At 47.1% G+C, this 22,227-nt stretch overlaps 2 protein-coding genes across 3 annotated transcripts; both read left to right on the forward strand.

Annotated features, from left to right (window-relative positions):
- Positions 1–1,326: 1,326 nt before the first annotated feature.
- Positions 1,327–7,351, forward strand: LOC142826611 (olfactory receptor 52L1-like). 2 transcript variants are annotated; one of them, XM_075919717.2, is made up of 3 exons: positions 1,327–1,379; positions 3,131–3,150; positions 6,441–7,351. In XM_075919717.2, the coding sequence occupies exons 1-3, from the start codon at positions 1,369–1,371 to the stop codon at positions 7,349–7,351; spliced, it is 942 nt and encodes a 313-aa protein (XP_075775832.2). In that variant the 5' UTR covers positions 1,327–1,368. The 2 variants fall into 2 exon arrangements, with proteins under 2 accessions (XP_075775832.2, XP_075775831.2); XM_075919716.2 differs by lacking the exons at positions 1,327–1,379; positions 3,131–3,150 and having other exon boundaries at positions 6,404–7,351.
- Positions 7,352–18,608: 11,257 nt separating this feature from the next.
- LOC142827419 (olfactory receptor 52E4-like) lies at positions 18,609–19,607 on the forward strand. Its single transcript, XM_075923008.2, has one exon. It carries the CDS (start codon positions 18,609–18,611, stop codon positions 19,605–19,607), a length of 999 nt encoding a protein of 332 aa, XP_075779123.2.
- The last annotated feature ends 2,620 nt before the right edge of the window (positions 19,608–22,227 follow it).

A 22,227-nucleotide genomic window follows, 5' to 3' on the forward strand; every position in this document is an offset into this window, starting at 1 on the left:
GATGAAACAGTCAAAGCAATGGCCCATGAAGGGCATGTCCCTCCTCGGAATTTATTTCAAAATAACTTATTTTGAAATAACAACTCTCGAAGTAACACTTTCAAAATAACCATATTCCTTTTCACAAGCAGGAGTTATTATTTCAAAATCACAAGTCCCTTATTTTGAAAAAGTAGGCTTGGTAATGTGGATGCTGGCCTTGTTATTTCAAACTAAGGGGAGTCGTTTCAAAATAACGCCATAATGTAGACCTCTGGGAGGTATTTTGAAGATCCTTGAATGAACGGTCCTGCACAGTATAATAATAGTTACTGATGAGATTTCTGCTCTCTGCTCTCCTAGGGTACATCTACACAGCAACATTCTTTCGAACTAATTAGCGTTTCTTTTAAATAACTTAATCCACGGCTACATAGCAGGCAGTGATTTCAGAATAATGTCGAAATACTGTCAAGCTGGAGGACTTCTCACTCCGACTCCTGTAACCCTCTGGCTACGTCTACACTGGCATGATTTTCCGGAAATGATTAAAACGGAACAGTTTTCCGTTATAAGTATTTCCGGAAAAAGCACGTCTACATTGGCAGGATGATTTTCTGGAAAAGCACTTTTTCCGGAAAAGCATCCGTGCCAATGTAGACGCGCTTTTCCGCAAAAAAGCCCCAATCGTCATTTTCGCGATCGGGGCTTTTTTGCGGAAAACACTACTGTGCTGTCTTCACTGGCCCTTTTCCGTAACAGTTTTCCGGAAAAAGGACTTTTGCCCAAGCGGGAGCAGCATAGTTTTTCTGGAAAAACCCTGACAATTTTACAGTAAATCGTCAGTCCTTTTCCGGAAATTCAAGGGGCCAATGTAGACAGCTCGCAGCTTATTCCGGAAAAGCGCCTGCTTTTCCGGAATAAGTGGCCAAGTGTAGACACAGCCTCATTGTATGAGGAATAAAGGAAGTGGGAGGAAGAGTGCTCTGTTTCAAAATAAGTGCCGTGTGGACACTACCTATTTCGAAATAAGCTATGCAACTGACGTAGCTTCATTTGCATAGTTTATTTCAAATTAAGCCCTGATGTGTAGACACATCCTTGGACAGCTCTGTGGGTCTACAACTAGTTTGTTTGTCCCCTCAGGCCTCTTCTCCTGGTCAGTCTATTATCTGCCCGCCCTCCTAGATATGTACAAGGTATCAGACACTACTGAGACCTGGGCATTATCCTTAGTTGTCTTACCAATCAACAATCATTATTGAATATACACAGCACAGCCACTTCCATTCTGACCCCGCAAGGGGCCCAAGGGTTCTCACCTCCCTTTGGGAAGGCTCCTTAATTACTGTTTACTTCTACAGCTGGATAAGTAGCTCAATCAAGCTTATGTCCAACCTGTTTACATTCACATGCTGGATTTCTCACTAGAGTTTAAGCAAACCCGCTGGGACATCACTGAGCATTATAATAAGTGGCAAAACCTATGTGTCAACTCTCTGCATGGGTTGTTGCGGCAGACGCTAGGCTGAGAGCGGTGCAGGACGCAGCTGCCTGAGGGAGGTTTCCAGGGAAGACACTTGGATCTCAGGATTCACAGGTACCTTCGCTTTCAAAAGGGCTTTCTTGCTCGACAATCCTAGTGCAAGGTGAGTATGATAGTAGTAGTAGTTTTGAAGAAAAGGACCTGGGGGTTACAGTGGATGAGAAGCTGGATATGAGTCAACAGGGTGCCCTTGTAGCCAAGAAGGCTAATGGCATATTAGGTTGCATTAAGAGGAGCATTGCCAGCAGATCCAGAGGTGTCGTTATTCCCCTTTATTCGGCTCTGGTGAGGCCACATCTGGAGTATTGTGTCCAGTTCTGGGCCCCCCACTACAAAAAGGATGTGGACACATTGGAGAGGGTCCAGTGGAGGGCAACCAAAATGATTAGGGGGCTGGAGCACATGACCTATGAGGAGTGGCTGAGCGAGTTGGGTCTGTTTAGTCTGCAGAAGCGAAGAGTGAGGGGGGATTTGAGAGCAGCCTTCAACTTCCTGAAGCGAACTTCCAAAGAGGCTGGAGAGAGGCTGTTCTCAGTGGTGACAGGTGGCAGAACAAGGAGCAATAGTCTCAAGTTGCTGTTGGGGAGGTCTAGGTTGGATATTAGGAGAAACTATTTCCCTAGGCAGGTGGGGAAGCACTGGGATGGGTGGAGTCTCCATCCCTAGAGGTGTTTAAGTCTCGGCTTGACCAAGCTCGGCTCTTCCAGCTCTATGGTTCTACAATTCTATGATAGGACAAAGAAGAGGTCTGTGCTTCTTGCTGCTCTGCATCGCTATTAACAGTCCCAGGGCCTTGCCAGTGGTCATCAGTTTGCTTCACTACCATTGGCCAAACTGTCGCCTTTCTGAACATTCGTGCCGCCTCAGCTTTTTGCTGCCAGCCGTGAAGTGGGTTCATTTGAGTACCACAGGGTATATGCAGCAGGAAAGGTTTTAGGTGGCGTACAGTGCAAGTCCAACATTTGAGGTTGTGGCCTGGGGTTTGTTCAGGGCCTACTCACACACAACTCCTCTTGGAGTAAGAATTGAGTAATTACTTCGGCAGCCAGCTGTGTGTTAATGCACAGACACTGTCACCTCCTCTCCTTGCATATGTAAGGGGACTGTTAGCCCCTTACTAAAACTCTGTAGGAGTTTTTTGTTTGCCAGCTCTCGGTATCAAAAGGGGAAGGGTCCTTGAGACTGACAGACCCCAGAGACAATGGAAAGCAGCCAACACTCCAGCTCAGCCTGATTGACAGGTTGGACAGGCCAGTTAGGAAAGCAAGAGGCCAGGCCCCGTCCTCCCTGTGAGCTGGGATTGTTCTGGGTCTCTCTGAGCAAGGAGAGAGCTGAGAGACAGCTAAGAGCAGTGCAAGCTGTGTGCAGAAGAAGTCCTGCAGCAACAGAGGCAGGCACACACAGCCCAAGGAGCGCAAGCTGTGTGGAGAGGCAGTTTTGCAGCAACAGAGCCAGGCACACACAGCCCAAGGAGTGCAAGTTGTGCTGGGGGGCAGTCCTGCAGCAACAGGGCCAGGCACACACAGCCCAAGGAGTGCAGACCCTGTGGTGAGCAGCAGACTGGCAGTGCTCAAAGAGCCAAAAGGGACAGAGAAGCAACGCAAGGAGCTGGAGACTGACAAGGCAGCACAGCCTGCAGCTGGGTGTGGTGAGCAGCTGGGACCAGCAAAGTGTGGGGAGAGGCTCTGGGCAGAGAGATATCACCAGCCAAGAGGCCGAGCAGGCCAGACTGGGAGAGGGGTCTGGCCACTTAGAGCCTGAGCCTGTGTGGTCACTGCCAGAGCAAGCGTGTCCAGCCTGCAGTCCCCCTGCAGCACATCCAGGGTCTCTAAGGGGCTTATAAGGAAGAGACTGTGGACTGTCCTTACACTCTGCAGGCTGCTGTTTTGATGTCCCTGTGCTACAGAGCAGGGCTGTGTGTTCTCATTGAACCATTCTCATTTTTTCTTATTCTTTTCTCTTTAATCAGTTGATGTTTAATAAATTGTATTTGCTTAGAATCTTATGAAATGATCACTGGGCCAAGAAGGCCTGCAGTGTGAAGAGAGCACCTCCGAGTGGGGACACCCTAACTCCTGCCCCTACAAGGTCTGTCTACACGGTTGGGGATTAAGCCCCAGGAAACCTGGGTCCAGCCTTGTTGGGGTTTCGGGGGCTCTGCTACTCAGGAGAGTGGAGGGGGAGCCCCCAGGATCAGGAGAGCTGTGGGGTAAAGGAAGTGGGAGCGGGGACTCAGATCCCTTCGCTGGTCCATTTCACCGGGGTGGTGTAGAAGCCAGGAAAGTTCCCCACATTAGCGGGACCTTTCCCCCGCTTACACATAGTAGGGCGCTGACTGTTAATTGGGGGCCGTCACCAGATTTTTAACTTCTAGGAAGCATGGCAGTGCTAGACTGCCCCTCTGGAATAATTTTATGATTTCTTTTTTAAATGGGGAGACATCTCTTCTCCCAGTTTTATTGAGAAGTTTGTTGAACTGTTCTGCCTGAGTCTTTCAAAAAAAATCACACCAACCCCCCACTATTCTAGAGGAACCAGACACCCAGCATGGGTGACTAAACTCTGAAAGATGGGCAAACCTATTTGCAGCAAAAAAGGAGGACTCCTGGCTGCAATTCTCAGGCGGCCCAAATGCAAGCAAGCACCATGAGCATGACCAAAAATGACCAGTCCATTGCGGAATCCCGTTCATCTAAGTGCTTTGCTCCAATAATGTCTGTTCCAAGCAGCTCTACAGGCTTAATACTGAGTGCGTAAAGAGATGACTTTTCTCAGACTTTCAATGGTGTGGAATGTGCTCTTGTTCATGTGGTGTGAGACTGAATACATATAAATGCCTGATCTGGTTACTTTATCGAGAGACTCCTAGGTTGCGTCTACACTGGCATGATTTTGCGCAAATACTTTTAACGGAAAAGTTTTTCCGTTAAAAGTATTTGCGCAAGAGAGCGTCTATACTGGCACGTGCCTTTGCACAAAAGATTTGCTTTTGCGCCAAAGCATCCGTGCCTGTGTAGACGCTCTCTTGCGCAAGAAAGCTCGGATGGCCATTTTAGCCATCGGCCTTTCTTGCGCAAGAAATTAACATGGCTGTTTACACTGGCCCTCTTGCACAAGAATACTTGTGCAAGAGGGTTTATCCCTGAGCGGAAGCCTCGGGGCATTTGTGCAAGAACCACTAATTTTGTACATTACAAAGTCAGTGTTCTTGCGCAAATACTTCCGGCCAGTGTAGACAGGAGGCAAGATTTTGCGCAAAAGCAGCCACTTTTCCGCAAAATCATGCCAGTCTAGACGCACCCCTAGGGTTCAGAGTCAGAAGGGACCCTTAGACCATCCAGTTTGACCTTCTGTATGACACAGGGCACCCAATTTCACCCAGTTGCTCCAGTATTGATCTGGTGTTTGACAAAGTTCTGGTCTATCATGGGAATATACATCATGGAATCATAGATCCACAGAGTGAGAAGAGACCTCAAGCCAAGTTCCCTGTAAGCTGTGCTCTTCAGCAACCCCTCAGGAGAAATCCAGAGGCCAACCAGCTCATTAGCAGAGCACTCACAACTAGTTTTTTTTGTTTCTATGGGTGGTGCTCATTCGCACATGCTTGATGCATTTAAAATTATTCCACACATGGATGGAAAAAGATTAGAGGGAACATTGACCGCATGGGTCAAGATGCAGAGAATGTTCTGTATAAAACACCCAAGAGGGATAACTATTCAACCTTCTCTGGAAAGCCCCCAGCAAAGTAATATCCATGAGATACCAAGGTGTCTTTTCCAATATCCTCCTCTTCTTACAGTAAGGGTGTTTTTCTTGAGATTGCATCTAAATCTGCAGTAAATCCTGCTGTTGACTGGCAATAATTATATGCCTACACTTTTTAACTGATTCCATACCAGTATTTCCAATATTTCATTGCCTTCTCACAACTTTTTTTAAAATTTCCCTTTTTAAAGAAAATACTTAGCAAAGATTGTCCTGTGTTCTTTCTCTCTTGTTATCTCTCTTTCTCTATATCCACGCTCATTTTTTCTGCTGCTGCCCTTTACTCTTTGCTACAGGACAACGGGTAGGCTACGTCTACACTGGCACCCTTTTCCGGAAATGCTTAAAACGGAACAGTTTTCCGTTACAAGTATTTCCGGAAAAAGCACGCCTACATTGGCAGGATGCTTTTCCGGAAAAGCACTTTTTCCGGAAAAGCGTCCGTGGCCAATGTAGACGCGCTTTTCTGGAAAAAAAGCCCCGATCAACATTTTCACGATTGGGGCTTTTTTGCGGAAAAGACTACTGTGCTGTCTACACTGGCCCTTTTCTGGAACAGTTTTTCCGGAAAAGGACTTTTGCCCGAATGGGAGCAGCATAGTTTTTCCGGAAAAACACTGACAATTTTCCAGTAGATCGTCATTGCTTTTCCGGAAAAGCAAGCAGCCAGTGTAGACAGCTGGCAAGTTATTCCGGAAAAGCAGCCCAGTGTAGACACAGCCGTAGAGTTTATTGAAATATGGAGCAACATTAAATACAGAACTGGCATTAGTAGAGCTGGCTGCTTATAATTCATTCCTCTGACCAATGAAAGTCTCATTTTATAGTGTGTGAAGGAGAAAAGAGCTGCCTCACCCATGCAAAGAGCCTCTACCAGTGCATGTCATGCCTCATATTGACATTGTCTTTCCATCCAGGCATTCGCACTGCCACCATAATTCTGGGCACATACAGGAAGTCTGGTGTAAGTACAGTGAATACAGGAGACACGTGAGAGCTGGACATTTCTACTGTGACCATCATCCTAAGCAAACATAGGAAGTCAAGGGGAACGTACGATGCACACCGGAGATATCGTTCTGTCTCAGAGTTGGACACCTTCCCCCCATGTCAGAATCTAACATAACCGAGTTCATCAACCCCTCCACCTTCATCCTGGTGGGCATTCCTGGCCTGGAGGTGGCCCATGTCTGGATCTCCATCCCCTTCTGCACCATGTACATCATAGCCCTCTTGGGGAATTCTGCCATCCTGTTCATTGTGAAGAGGGAGCCGAGCCTCCATGAGCCCATGTACTATTTCCTCTGCATGCTGGCCGTCACCGACCTCTTCCTGTCCACGTCCACCCTGCCCAAAATTTTGAGCATCTTCTGGTTCAATTCCAGGGAGATCGATTTCAATGCCTGCCTTGCCCAGATGTACTTCTTCCATTGTTTCTCAGCTATGGAGTCTGGGATCTTTGTAGCCATGGCTTTAGATCGCTACGTGGCCATCTGTGATCCTCTGAGACATTCCACCATCCTGACAAACCCTGTGGTGGCCAAGATTGGCCTGGCCGTGGCTCTGCGTGGTGGCATGCTCTTAGTGCCCTATCCCATCCTTGCCAGACGGTGGCCATATTGCAGAACAAATATCATTCCCCACACGTACTGTGAGCACATGGCCGTAGTGAACCTGGCCTGCACTGACACCCGCATCAGTAGTTACTACGGCCTCTTTGTGGTATTCTCTGTGATTGGCATGGATGTTTTTTGTATTGTTGTGTCTTATGTCCAGATCCTCAGGGCCATCTTCAGCCTCCCCACAAAGGACGCCCGGCTCAAGACTTTTGGGACCTGTGGCTCCCACCTCTGTGTCATCTTAGCCTTTTACATGCCAGGTCTCTTCTCCTTCCTCACGCACCGATTTGGCCAGAATGTGCCCCCGCATTTCCATATTCTCCTTGCCAATGTGTACCTCCTGGTACCTCCCATGCTAAACCCCATCATCTATGGGGTGAGGACCAAACAGATCCGGGACAGTCTATTCCAGATTTTCACTAATAAAGGGACCTAACAATTTCTCCTGGTTCTGTGGTTCCTTCAGCAAGCTCCATGAAGAGCTGGACACTTTTCCTGAATCACCCCACTGCACAGTCAAAAGTACAGGCAGTCCCCAGGTTACATGGATCCGACTTACATCGGATCCCTACTTACAAACGGGGTGAGGCAACCCCGCACTAGCTGCTTCCCCCCAGCAGACCAGGGAGACGCGAAGCTAGCGCCCCCCCACAGCAAACCAAGGAGACGCAGAGCAGCTTTTCTCAGCAGACACCTCAGCTTGAGAATAAGGACTGAGGGAAGTGAGGTGTGGGAGAATAAAACTGAGCTCTGGAGAAATGTTTGGCTAGAGTTTCCCCTACAATATGTACCAGTTCCAACTTACATACAAATTCAACTTAAGAACAAACCTCCAGTCCCTATCTTGTACGTAACCCGGGGACTGCCTGTACCTAAAACCTGTTTCTGACCTTATTGTGCGTAGTCAATGTGACACACTGGGGGTTTGATCTATGGACGCTTCGTTGGGCTGCCACCTGTTCTACTTGCCCTGAAACTCCTCCCTCCTTTCCCACCTCTTTCCACAGACCCCCACCTCAGTGGCTTACTCCTCTCCTCCCCTCTCCCATCACTCACTGGATCAGCTCTGTAGCACCCTGCATCATGGTGAAGGATTTGCTACACGCTTTGAATAAAGCACACCTAGTCTGGTACCATTCTAAACGTTTTTATCTGCTAAACATTGTTATCTCACTGGGTTGTACGGGCTATAATTGTGTGTGAAGTGATGAAACCTTCCTTCATGTCCTAAAGCAGGGGTCACCAACCAGTCGATCGGGATCTACTGGTAGATCTTGGAGCCTCTGACAGATGATCCTGACTGGTTTGGCCACGTGGCTATCAAGTGCCAGCACTTCAGCTGCCCCTCCTCCAATTGCTGCACATCTCTTGCCCTTTGCCTTGGAGCTGTTCCTCCAGGAGTCTCCTGTTTGCTGGACAGGGCAGGGCTAGGGATAGGATGGGTGCTGATGTATCTTGTATCCTATCTCCACAGACCAGAGAGAGGGCACAACATCACTAGGGAGAGAGCAAATTTGTTACCTGCTCTTGGGAGTGGCGCAGGGCCAGGGCAGGGGTGAGCCTGCCTTAGTCTCATTGCACCATCACTCAGGAGCCACCTGAGCTAAGCGGTGCCCAGCTGGAGTCCACATCTTGAACCCCTATCCCAGTCATGAACTCTCTCCTGCACCCCAAGACCCTGCCCTAGCCCTAAGCCTCCAAGCATCCAAACACCCTCCCAGAGCCTGCACCTAGAACCCCCTCCAGCACCACAGCTTGCAGCCCCATGCTCAGATGAGAGCCCCTCTCACACTCCAAATCCCTTAATCCTAGACTAGAGCCTGCTCCCAAACCCGCTGCCCCAGCCTGGTGAAAATGAGTATTGGGAGGGAGGAGAATGGAGTGAGCAGGGGAGGGGCCACAGAGAGAGGCGGGGCAAAGGAGCACAAAGGAGGTGGGGGAAGGATATTTGAGTTTGGGGTAGATCTTGGAATTCACTTACATTCAAAAAGTGATCTTGTGTGTAAAACGGTTGGAGACCACTGTCCTAAAGTATGATGAGAGACTGGAGACACCTCAGAGCAGGGCCAGCCCACAATATTTTGTCACCTGAGGTGGGGAGCTCAAATGATGCCCTCGTGGCCCCTCGCTTGGGCCAAAACTTTGAACAGTCTCAATTCTGCCTTCTTCCTGTTCCAGTCCTCTTGTGGTACTGCTCCGCTACCTACTCAAATAAAGGAGAACTAACAGCAGCAAAATACAGGACTATGTAGCACTTTAAAGACTAACAAGATGGTTTATTAGATGATGAGCTTTCGTGGGCCAGACCCACTTCCTCAGATCAAATAGTGGAAGAAAATAGTCACAACCATATATACCAAAGGATATAATTAAAAAAATGAACACATATGAAAAGGACAAATCAAATTTCAGAACAGAAGGGGGATGCGGGGGGGGGGAGGGGGAAGGTAAATGTCTGTGGGCTAATGATATTAGAGGTGATAATTGGGGAAGCTATCTTTGTAATGGGTAAGATAACTAGAGTGTTTGTTAAGACCCACGCGTAAAGTGTCGAATTTTAGCATGAATGACAGTTCAGAGGATTCCCTTTCAAGTGCAGATTTAAAAGGTCTTTGAAGCAGGATGCAAGTAGTTAAGTCGTTGAGACAGTGTCCTTTGTGGTTGAAAGGGCAAGAAACTTTTTTCTTTGTGATCCTGTCTAATATCTGTTTTGTGGGCATTGATCCTTTGGCGAAGTGTCTGAGACGTTTGTCCAATGTACATAGCAGACGGACACGGCTACATTTCTATTACTAACAGCAGTAGACACAATTTTGTACCCTCTGGGTCCTAGTAGCGCCCCACACAGTCTGGCACCTGAGACGGCCACCTCAGTTCATTTCTTGAAGGCCACCCCCGCCTCAGAACAGCCTTTCATGTACAGCAGTGGAGTAGCCAGGCAGTATCTATTGTAGTCATCAACTCCCCTCCAAGAAATGAGAGAATCAAGCAATCTAGACAGGTCATCTAGACTAGCCCCCTGAAGTCATGTCCGGGCTAAGCATTATCTAGTTCATCCCTGAAACGTATTAGCTCACCCTGCTATTAAATATTTCCAGTAATGGAGGTTTTACAACCGTCCTTGACAATTTATTCCAGTGTGTATCAAGCTTGACAGGATTTTTTCCCTAATGTCCAACCTAAACGTCCCTTGTTGCAATTTAAGCCCATTGATTCTTGCCTTATCCTCTGAGGGGAAGGAGAACAATTCTTTTTTCTCACTTCCCTTTGTAATAAATCTTAAAATACTTGAAAATGGTAATCATGTCCAGTTTGGGTACATCTACATAGCAGTGTTATTTTGGCATAACTGACGTTATTCCGAAATAATAGTATGTCTACACTGCCAGCCTTTATTTCAAAATAATGCTGAGCTGGAGGACTTCTTACTCTGACTCTTGTAATCCTCATTGTACGAGGAGTACGGGAGGTCGGAGGACGAGTGCTCTAACTCAGACTTCCTGCTGTGTAGACAGCACCAAAAGCCGAATTAAGCTATTTCGACTTCAGCTACGCAATTGACGTAGCTCGATTTGTGTAGCTTAATTCAACTTTTGCCCTGTTGTGCAGATGTCCCCTTTCAGTCTTCTCTTTTCCATGTTAATAAACTATTTGCCTCGTAGGTCATATTTTCTAGATTTTAATCCCTTTTTGCTCTCTTCTGACTTCTTTTATTTGTCTATATATTTCCTAAAATGTGGAACTCAAAAGTAGAAACAATGCTCCATTTGAGGCCTAATCAGCATACATTAGAGCACAAGAATTACTTCTCATGACTTTCAAACAATAGTCCTTTTAATATATCCCAGGAGGATTTTTACTTTTTGAGTCATGATGTCCACTATGACCCTTAGATCCCTTTCTTCAATATTCCTTCCTAAGAACTGATTGTTCCCTCCCAAGTGGAGGTATTTGCTCCTGTCCTCATTGAATTTCATTGTATTAACTTCAGACTATTTCTCCAATTTTTCCAGGCCATTTTCAATAATAACCCAAAGCACTTGCCACTCCTCTCAGTTTGGTACCATGCACACACTTGATAAGTGCGCTCTGTGCCCAATTTTAAATCAAATAGATTGGCATTATAGTTGCCCTTTTCCGGTCATTTGACATCTCTCCCATCTTCCTTGACTTCTCAGATATAATGTACAAATACTGGGAATCTGTGTAAGAAGCCTTTTCACGGGGAGCACAAAGACGATGGAGAATGTTTGTCCAATTGGAGTGGACCCTCTATAGAATCATAGAATCAAACAACACTAGAACTTGAAGGGATCTCAAGAGATCACCGAGTCCAGTCCCCTGCCCTCATGGCAGGACCAAGCACTGTCTAGACCATCCCTGACAGGTGTCTGTCTAACCTGTTCTTAAATATCTCCAGGGATGGAGATTCCACAACCACCCTGACAGTTAGGAAGTTTTTCCTAATGTCCAACCCTTGCTGCAGTTTAAGCCCATTGCTTCTTTTCCTATCACCAGTGACCAAGGAAAACATTTTTTCTCCATCCTCCTTGTAACACCCTTTTAGATACTTTTAGTCATCCCTCGTAGGTCATGTTCTCTAGACCTTTCATCATTTTTGTTGCTCTTAGAATCATAGAATAATAGGACTGGAAGGGACCTCGAGAGGTCATCGAGTCCAGCCCCCCGCCCTCAAGGCAGGATCAAGCTCCGTCTACACCATCCCTGACAGATGTCTATCTAACCTGTTCTTAAATATCTCCAGAGAGGGAGATTCCACCACCTCCCTTGGCAATTTATTCCAATATTTGACCACCCTGACAGTTAGGAATTTTTTCCTAATGTCCAATCTAAACCTCCCCTGCTGCACTTTAAGCCCATTACTCCTTGTCCTGTCCTCAGAAACCAAGAGGAACAAATTTTCGCCTTCCTCCTTGTGACACCCTTTTAGATATTTGAAAACCGCTATCATGTCCCCCCTTAATCTTCTTTTTTCCAAACTAAACAAGCCCAGTTCATGAAGCCTGGCTTCATAGGTCATGTTCTCTAAACCTTTAATCATTCTTGTCGCTCTTCTCTGGGCCTTCTCCAATTTCTCCACATCTTTCTTGAAATGTGGTGCCCAGAACTGGACACAATACTCCAATTAAGGCGAAATCAGCACAGAGTGGAGTGGAAGAATGACTTCTCATGTCTTGCTCACAACACTCCTGACAATGCAGCCCAGAATCATGTTTGCTTTTTTTACAACAGCGTCACACTGTTGACTCATATTCAGCTTGTGGTCCACTATGACCCCTAGATCCCTTTCTGCCGTACTCCTTCCTAGACAGTCACTTCCCATTCTGCATGTGTGAAACTGATTGTTCCTTCCTAAGTAGAGCACTTTGCGTTTGTCCATCACATGCCCAGACTTTTTAGCAAGCTGGAAGAAATTATAAAAGATGGGGACTGGTGTCATCACTTTTCTCTGCCCCCATCCACCTGCAGCGAACATGTGAAAGAAGCTCCGGAAGACAAAGGACATTGAATGGAAGAGCAGATGCAGCCCCTGCCTTAGGAACCTATAAGCCCACTGGTATCATGAGCCAGGGTGAGATTTTGCTCACTCCAAGCCTATTTAGTTTGAGTACATCTCAGATTGTCATCTTGTTTCATTTTCTTGCTAACGTGCTTTTATCTGCCATCAGGTATCATGATTTGACATTGATTCTTCTGCAGTGAATAAACCACTTTGTTTCTTGTTTGGTAGCTCATTTGGGTGTGTGGTTCCACGTGCTGATATGTTGGGTGATAACAGGGTCTGGAGAGATGGTTCTGGGCCACAGAATAGCAGGGAGGAAGACCAGTCCAGCAGAATAAAAAGAAGGAACTGCAGTTCGGACAGCTTCCAAGTTCCCCACACGATGGTGCAGGGGTCAGTGTGAAATGCACAGCTTGTTATTCTGAGTGACACTGGAACTTTGAACACTGGTGTGAGAGTTGAGTTGAAGTTTAAGTGAGACTTGAGAATCGGTACACCCAGGCCCCAAGCCCAAGACACAAGCTTTAGGAGGAATTTGGGTAACTGACCAGGTGCATGCATCTGACAAAGTGGGTCTTTGCCCACGAAAGCTTATGCTCCAACACTTCAGTTAGTCTATAAGGTGCCACAGGACTCCTCGCCGCTTGACTAGGTGGGGAACAGTCACACAACTGACCTCTTGGGGATAAATAAAGGAACAAGAGAGAGTACCTGTGACTGGGGGGCTTGCATGCGCTCCCCCCCTCTGGTCGCTTCAACACCTATCGGCTACAAATACTCGGATCCAGACGAGCTCGGCTGGCTGGGGAAGGGGGTCCGGGCCCACCCTCGCTCCGAACCCCGACCCAGGGCCCTAAGGTCAGGATAAAGATCCTCACCTAACGGGGGGGGGGGTCGAGAACCCTAAACTCCCCTGCTCTCGAGGTTCACGTCCCCGCCCTGGGTCGCTTCTTCCCCAGCTCTAGGTGGCTCCGCTCCCGAGGCTTTCGGGCCGCGGCCCCACCCAGGGCCTCCAGTACCTGGGCCCGCCAACCCTCCGCTGCAGTGACCCCATCTCCCGCTTATCCCCCTTGCTTGCTGGCACTGGGCTCCCTTTTGAACTGCCCGCCGGCTGCAGGCAGATGACGTCGCCGCCCCCGTCATCTTCCCGCGACTCTTCCGGCCGGCGTGCCGGTGACGTCATCTTCCCGGCCTCCTCCCCCTGCCCCCTGCCTCCGGGGTCCGCCTGTCCCAGCTCGTCACCCGGCCGGTGCGTCCCTGTCCTGGCTCGCGGGGCGTGGCCGGCTGTACTCGCCGCGTTCAGGGGGGTCTCTTTCCCCCGCTGCCATGGCTCCGCGGCAGTTTCCGGGAGGGGCGGAGCTGCCCCGCCACAGTACCCCAATCCAGGTCCTGGTTTTCAGGACTTTGTTGTGGATACAATTAGAACTCTTATTCTGCCTACCTAAGACAGGAAGTAGGTCTGATTGAAGAGATAGCTGCTTTTGAGATTACAATGATGCACCCAAGGGAGAGAAGGAGTACGGCTTCTTTGGAAAAAGATTTTTTTCCCCCGAAAGACCCCATCTAGACTGCGCTTTCACTTTCAAAAAACCCTTTCTTTTTCAAAAAAGCACTTGGACACGAATATGCAAATGAAGCACGGGATATTGAAATCTGTGCGTCATTTGCACTTTCAATTTGCTTTATTAACATTCCTCTTTCAAAAGACAAATATAGTTTAGATGTGCCCATAGGCTGCGTCAAGACTGGCATGATTTTGCGCAAAAGCGCCTGCTTTTGCACAAAATCTTGCCGCCTGTCTACACTGGCCGCGAGTATTTGCGCAAGAACACTGACTTTGTAATGTACAAATCAGTGGTTCTAGAACAAATACTCTGAGGCTTCCACTCAGGGATAAGCCCTCTTGCACAAGTATTCTTGTGCGAGAGGGCCAGTGTAGACAGCCACGTTAATTTCTTGCTCTAGAAAGCCCGATGGCTAAAATGGCCATTGGAGCTTTCTTGCGCAAAAGCGCGTCTACACTGGCATGCATGCTTTTGCGCAAAAGCAAATCTTTTGCGCAAAGGCACATGCCGGTATAGATGCTCTCTTGCGCAAATACTTTTAACGGAAAAACTTTTCCATTAAAGGTATTTGCGCAAAATCATGCCAGGCTAGATGCAGCCATAGGGTCTTTCCTCTGGGAGGTGTTTTGAAGACCCTTGAATGAACGGCCCTGCGCAGTATGATGACAGTTGCTGTTGAGATTAATGATCTCTGCTCTCTTAGACAGCCCCGTGTGTCTGTAACGAGTTTGTTTGTTCCATCAGGCATCTTTCTCCAGCTCACTCTGTCTATTATCTCCTAGGCATTTATAGGGTATCAGGCATGACAGAGACCTGGGCATTATCCTAAGTTTTCTTACCAATCAACACTAATTGTTAAATATACACCCAGCAGCCAATTCATAGAATCATAGAGCTGGAAGAGCCCTCAATTCCTCTCTGACCCCGCATGGGACCCAGGAGATCTCATCTCCCTCTGGGAAGGTCCTTTAATTACTGTTTACTCCTACAGCTGGATAAGTAGCTCAGGCAGACTTGAGTCCAGCCTGTTTACATTCAGATGCTCGATTACCCACCAGAGGTTGAGAGAACTCCTTTGGACTACACTGAGTATTATCATAAGTGGTAGCAAGCCCCATGCCAGCTCTCGGCGTGGGATGCTGCTGCAGAGGCTGGGATGACAGAGAAGCGGGACGTGACTGCCTGACGGGGGTTCCCACGGAACACGCTTCGGTCTCAGGATTCACAGGTACCGTCGCTTGCTGAGGAGCTCCCCTGCTTGACAACCCCAGTGCAAGGCAAGACAGAGAACAGGTCTGTGCTCCCTGCTGCTCTGCATAGATGTTAAAAATCCAAGGGCCTTGCCAGAGGTTGGAGCGGTAGATACAGTGGAGGGTATGGACATGGTCCAGAGTGACCCTGACAAATTGGAGAATTGGGCCATAAGAAATGTGATGAAATTCAACAAGGACAAGTGTAGAGTCCTGTACTAGGGATGGAAGAATCCCAAGCATAGTTACAGGCTGGGGTCCGACTGGCTAAGTAGCAGTTCAGCAGAAAAGGACCTGGGGATTGCAGTGGATGAGAAGCTGGAGATGAGTCAACAGTGTGCCCTTGTAGCCAAGAAGACTAATGGCATATTAGGATGCATTAGAAGGAGCATTGCCAGCAGATCTAGAAAAGTGATTATTTCTCTTTATTTAGGTCTGGTGAGGCCACATCTGGAGTATTGCATCCAGTTTTGGGTCCCCCACTATAGAAAGGATGTGGGCACATTGGAGAGGGTCCAGCAGAGGGCACCAAAAATTATGTGGGAGGCTAGAGCACATGACCTTCAAGGGTAGGCTGAGAGATTTGGGCTTGTTGAATCTGCAGAAGAGAAGAGTGAGGGGGGATTTGACAGCAGCGTTCAACTATCTGAAACGAACTTCCAAAGAGGATGGAGAGAGGCTGTTCTCAGTGGTGACAGATGGCAGAACAAGGAGCAATGGGCTCAAGTTGCAGTGGGGGAGGTCTAGGTTGGATATTAGGAAAAACTATTTCCCTAGTAGGGTGGGGAAGCACTGGGACGGGTTCCCTAGGGAGGGGTGGAGTCTCCATCCCTAGAGGTTTTTAAGTCTCAGCTTGACCAAGCCCTGGCTGGGTTGATTTAGTTGGGTTGGTCCTGCTTTGGGCAGGGGGCTGGAATCGATGACTGCTGAGGTCTTCGACAGCCCTGGGATTCTACGATTCTGAGTTTGCTTCACTATCACTGGTCAATTGTCACTTTTCTGGGCATTCTTGCCACCCCAGCTGTTGCCTCCAGTCGTGAAGTGGGTGCATTTGAGTACCACAGGGAATCTTTCAGCAGGAAAGGTTTTCATTGATGTATAGTGCAAGTCCAAAATGTCAGAGTGTGGCCTGTAGTTTGCTCAGGCCCTGCTGAGGCAGAACTCCCCTTGGAGTAAGAACTGAGCAACTACCTCATCAACCAGCTCTGTGTTAATACACAGACACTATCACCTCCTCCCCTTGCATATCACCCTGGATGTTAATTGGGGGTTATCACCTGACTTTTAACTTCTGGGAAGCATGGAGGTGCTAGACTGCCCCTCTGAAATAATTATACAATCTTTTAAATGGGGAGACATCTCTTCTCCCAGTTTTATTGAGAAGTTTGCTTAACTGTTCTGTCCGAGTCTTCCAAAATACCCACAACCACAATTCCAGAGGAAGCAGACACATCTACTTTTTCTGGGACATTCCCTGTAGGAATTGCCTTAAACTTTTCTATTTTTGTTGTTGTTGTTCTTAATATACTTACTAATCTCCTTTTTTCATCCTTAGCCCTTCCCTGAATGTATTTATCCCTGATGTCTTTTACATTCCATATAAATTTTAATAACTTCACATGTCTGTTCCTCGCGATTTTCCTTTCCTGCTTAGTTTGATATATTTTCTTTTATAATTCCTGCTCTCACTTTGCTATTAAACCATGTTTTCAGCTAAAGTTGTCCATTTCCTTCACTGTGGAATTATGGGCTTTTAACTGTCTCATAAACTTTCCTTAAATTGCTGCCACGTTTCATTCATGTATCAGTTTTGCTGATACATTGCATCAGCTTTGGGGAATTAGCCCTTTGGAAGCATTAAGGCTAGAAATTGTTATCTGGTTACGCATTTGGGTGTAGCTACACAGCAGTGTTATTTCAGAATAACTGGCGTTATTCCAAAATAATAAAGAACGTGTCTACACCACAACCTTTATTTAGAAATTATGGAAAGATGGCGGACTTCTTACTCCGACTCCTGTAACTCTCATTTCATGAGGAGTAAGGGGAGTCAAAGGACGTGTATTTTTCCTTTGACTTTCTGTTGTGTAGACAGCACCAAAAGCTGAGTTAAGCTACTTCGACTTCAGCTACGCAATTCACATATCTCAAGTTCTATAGCTTATTTCAATTGTAGCCCTGCTGAGTAGACATCCCCTTGGATTGTAATCAGTTCCATTCTTTAATTTTTCCCTAATTAATATAATTTTTATATCCCCTTCTTCATCTTCTTTAAACTTAACAATTCCACACTTGTCATTCTCTGCTCATATGTCAGGCTCTAAGATTCATACAGCCTGTCTTGCATATCCTCTTTCTATCTCCTGTATTCTTTATAGAGACTGGGTCTAGGTCTACACTATGGGGGGGGGGGGGTTGGACAAAGCTACTCAAATTACGCTCTGCAATTTCTGTAGCTTTTTCCAATTGCATTTCCAGAAGAGGCTTTTCTGCCATTTGGCCCCATATAGACGGACAAAAAAGCCTTCTTTTTCAGAGGAGCCCTTATTTTTCGTGGAATGAGGAATATAGGGCTTCCCAAAAGAGCGTGTTTGCTCTTCCGGGAAAAAAAGTGGAAGAGCAAACGTGTTCTCTGGATGCAGTGGGGGATTTCCAGGATACCCCCACAGTGTAGACGTACCCTGGGTGAGCAAAACCGAGTGCAGGTTGCGAGCAGGTTTTCCTCCATCCCATTCGTTAGGCATCCAAAAATTGTCTTTGTTTTGGCCACTGATGCCAAAAAGCAGGTGTTTCCATGCAGCTGCTGTTGGTGATGCCAGGTCTTCTCCCCATGGGAATGCTGTAGCTGGGATGGTTCCCCCTGGCACATGTCTTGGCAAAGGTTTGGTGTTTTTTCCACTCTCAGATTTTTGAGGAACTGGCTGAATGAGGGACTCCTTACGTCACCGTCTCTGCCTGAGTTTCATTCAATTAATGAACAACGAGGAATGGCCAATAGCCACCTTCATTTCCCTGCTACTGCCTCTTAAGGTTTGTTATAGGACAACTGGTAGGAATTATTGACAGATGGAGCATCATTAAATACAGAAGTGGCATTAGTAGGGTTGGTTGTTCATAATTCATTTCTCTGATCAATGAAAGACTCATGCTTCACCCATGCGAAGAGCATGTAGCAGTGCATGTCATGCTTCATATTTACATTGTCTCTCCACACAGGGTTACAGACATAATTCTGGGCACATTCAGGAAGTCTGAGGTAAGCACAGTGAATACAGGAGACACATCAGAGCTGAAAATTTCTACTGTGACCATCACCCTAAGCAAACACAGGAAGTCAAGGGGAACGTACGATACATGCTGGAGACATCGTTCTGCCTCAAAGTTGGACACCTTCTCCTCTATGCCATGTCAGAGTCTAACATAACTGAGTTCACCAACCCCTCCACCTTCATCCTGCTGGGCATTCCTGGCCTGGAGGTGGCCCATGTCTGGATCTCCATCCCCTTTTGCACCATGTACGTCATAGCCCTCTTGGGGAATTCCACCATCCTGTTCATTGTGAAGAGGGAGCCGAGCCTCCATGAGCCCATGTACTATTTCCTCTGCATGCTGGCCACCACCGACCTGGTCCTGTCCACGTCCACCCTGCCCAAAATTTTGAGCATCTTCTGGTTCAATTCCAGGGAGATTGATTTCAATGCCTGCCTTGCCCAGATGTACTTCTTCCATTGTATCTCAGCTATGGAGTCTGGGATCTTCGTAGCCATGGCTTTAGATCGCTACGTGGCCATCTGTGATCCTCTGAGACATTCCACCATCCTGACAAACCCTGTGGTGGCCAAAATTGTCCTGGCTGTGGCTCTGCGTGGTGGCGTGCTCTTAGTGCCCCATCCCATCCTTGCCAGACAGTGGCCATATTGCAGAACAAATATCATTCCCCACACGTACTGTGAGCACATGGCCGTAGTGAACCTGGCCTGCACTGACACCCGCATTAGTAATTACTACGGCCTCTTTGTGGTATTCTCTGTGATTGGCATGGATGTTTTTTGTATTGTTGTGTCTTATGTCCAGATCCTCAGGGCCATCTTCAGCCTCCCTACCAAGGACGCCCGGCTCAAGACTTTTGGGACCTGTGGCTCCCACCTCTGTGTCATCTTAGTCTTTTACATGCCAGGTCTCTTCTCCTTCCTCACACACCGATTTGGCCAGAATGTGCCCCTGCATTTCCATGTTCTCATTGCCAATGTGTCCGTCCTGGTAGCTCCCATGCTAAACCCCATCATCTATGGGGTGAGGACCAAACAGATCCGGGACAGTCTATTCCAGATTTTTACTAATAAAGGGACCTAACAATTTCTCCTGGTGCTGTGGTTCCTTGAGCAAGCTCCATGAAGAGCTGGACACTTTTCCTGTATCACCCCACTGGACAGTCAAAAGTACCTAAAACCTGTTTCTGACCTTATTGTGCGTAGTCAATGTGACACACTGGGGGTTTGGTCTATGGACGCTTCGTTGAGCTGCCACCTGTTCTACTTGCCCCGAGACTCCTCCCTCCTTTCCCACCTCTTTACACAGACCCCCCACCTCAGTGACTTACTCCTCTCCTCCTCTCTCCCATCACTCACTGGATCACCTCTGTAGCACCCTGCATCATGGTGAAGGATTTGCTACACGCTTTGAATAAAATACACCTTGTCTGGTACCATTCTAAACATTTTTTTCTGTTAAAAACATTGATATCTCACTGGGTTGTATGGGCTACAATTATGTGTGAAGCGATGAAACCTTCCTTCATGTCCTAGAGTATGATGGGAGACTGGAGACGCCTCAGAGCAGGGCCAGCCTGCAACATTTTGGTACCTGAGGTAGGGAGCTCAAATGACGCCCCCATGCCCCCTCGCTTGGGCCAAAACTTTGAAAGGTCTCAATTCTGCCTTATTCCTGTTCTACTCCTCTCATGGTACTGCTCCGCTACCTACTCAAATAAAGGAGAACTAACAGCAGCAGACACAATTTTCTACACTCTGGGTCCTAGTAGTGCCCCCCACAATCTGGCACCTGAGTTCATCTCATGGTAAGGCCAGCCCCGCCTCAGAACAGCCTTTCATGTGCAGCAGTGGAGTAGCTAGACAGTATCTATTGTAGTCATCAACTCCCCTCCAAGGAATGAGAGAATCAAGGGATCTTGACAGGTCATCTAGACTAGCCCTCTGAAGTCATGTCCAAGCAAAGCATTATCTAGTTCATCCCTGAAACGTATTAGCTCACCCTGCTATTAAATATTTCCAGTGATGGAGGTTTCACAACCTTCCTAGACAATTTATTCCAGTGTGTAGCTGGAATTTCTCCTGGTGCTGTGGCTTCTTGAGCAAGCTCCAGGAAGAGCTGGTCAGTGACACGGAGCTGGATTCTTTCCCTGAGTCACCCCACTGGAGAGTCAAAAAGACTTTAAACCTGTTGCTGATCTTACTGTTCATAGTCAACGTGACGCTCTGGGGGTTTGGTGTATGGACACTTCATTGGGCTGCGTCTTGTTCAACTTGCCTTGAGATTCCTCCCTCCTTTCCCACCTCTTTCTACAGACCCCTACCCCGCTGGCTTGCTTCTGTAGCTTGCCAAGCTATATCTGTCCTATGCTATCCCATTTTTTTTCCTGATATATTTTGATAGCATGCTAGCAATGCAAGGGGCCTACTGAGTTACATTTTCTTCATGATATAGCTTTAGCAGAAATATGGTAGTGGATGATAAATAAGATTTATTTCTTGTTATGTTTCAAGGTATGTATTAGGAAAGAACATTTTGTGGGTAGCTTGACTGGATTTGGAAGGCCGTTACTTAATTCTGATTGGAACCAGTAAGCAGAATCTGCCAACTTCTACCAACTGATTTTTCTTACTTCCACAAAAGTTAAAGTACCAGATTTCCTGGACCTAACCGCTGTGGTAAAAAAAAAGTCAGTTCTCGTTCATAAATATTTATGGGCTATCCCCATATTTCCTCCAATCACGTATAGACACCCACAGAAATCTTAGGCTACCAAGGCCAACTTAGAGCAAGAGGTTGAACATCTGGGACATTTTGGCGCCAAAAGGGTAATATAGGCCCAGGAATTGGGGAAGTCGGGGCTGTTGCAGCCGTTACTGACAGAGCCTGCTCCAGATTGCAACTTGTTTTTTTTCGAGGTCAGAAACCAAATGCGTATCTCGATTCTATCTTTCTATTTCTATGTTGCTTATTTTATATTGTTTAAGTCTTGCTTGTAGGTATCGCGTGCTCCACCTGCTCTAAGGCCGTGAAGGAGAAGGGAGGCTGGTCCTTCCACACACAGTCTTTGGGGAGACTAAGGCCGTGTCCAGACTCAGGGGTTTTTTCGGGAAAAGTAGCCTTTTCCCGAAAAAACTTCCCCTGCGTCCAGACTCAAGTCGCGTTCTTTCGAAATTATTTCGAAAGAACACGGCTTTTCTTTCGATGGCGGTAAACCTCATTTCACGAGGAAGAACGCCTTCTTTCGAAAGTTCCTCTTTCGAAAGAAGGCGTTCTTCAATGTAAAGAGGCCGTCTTCGAAAGAGAGCATCCAGACTCGCTGGGTGCTCTCTTTCGAAAAAGCGGATTTCTCTTTCGAAAGATCCGCCTGCAGTCTAGACGCGATCTTTCGAAAGAGGCTCTTTCGAAAGATGCTTTCGAAAGAGCCTCTTTCGAAAGAAGCCTGCAGTCTAGACATAGCCTAAGGGATTTGTCTAGACTACAGGTTTTTTTTTTTAAAAGTGGCCTTTTTTTCAAAAAAACTTTCCCTGCACCTAGAGTGCTGCTGCGTTCTTTCGAAAGTAAATCGAAAGAACATGGCATTTTTTTCGGACACAGAAAACCTCGTTTTATGAGGAATAACACCTTTTTTTGAAAGTACTCTTTCGATAAAAGGCACTGTGTAATGCAAACTGTGCTTTTTCGAAATAGAGCATCCAGACTG

Source organism: Pelodiscus sinensis, chromosome 1 (assembly GCF_052426305.1).
Source record: "Pelodiscus sinensis isolate ZL-2025 chromosome 1, ASM5242630v1, whole genome shotgun sequence".
Lineage (NCBI taxonomy): Eukaryota > Metazoa > Chordata > Testudines > Trionychidae > Pelodiscus > Pelodiscus sinensis.

Excerpts from the sequence above, each read along its gene's own strand:
- LOC142826611 (XM_075919716.2), top strand. The coding sequence starts at position 6,404 with ATGTCAGAATCTAACATAACCGAGTTCATCAACCCCTCCACCTTCATC.
- LOC142827419 (XM_075923008.2), top strand. The coding sequence starts at position 18,609 with ATGCTGGAGACATCGTTCTGCCTCAAAGTTGGACACCTTCTCCTCTAT.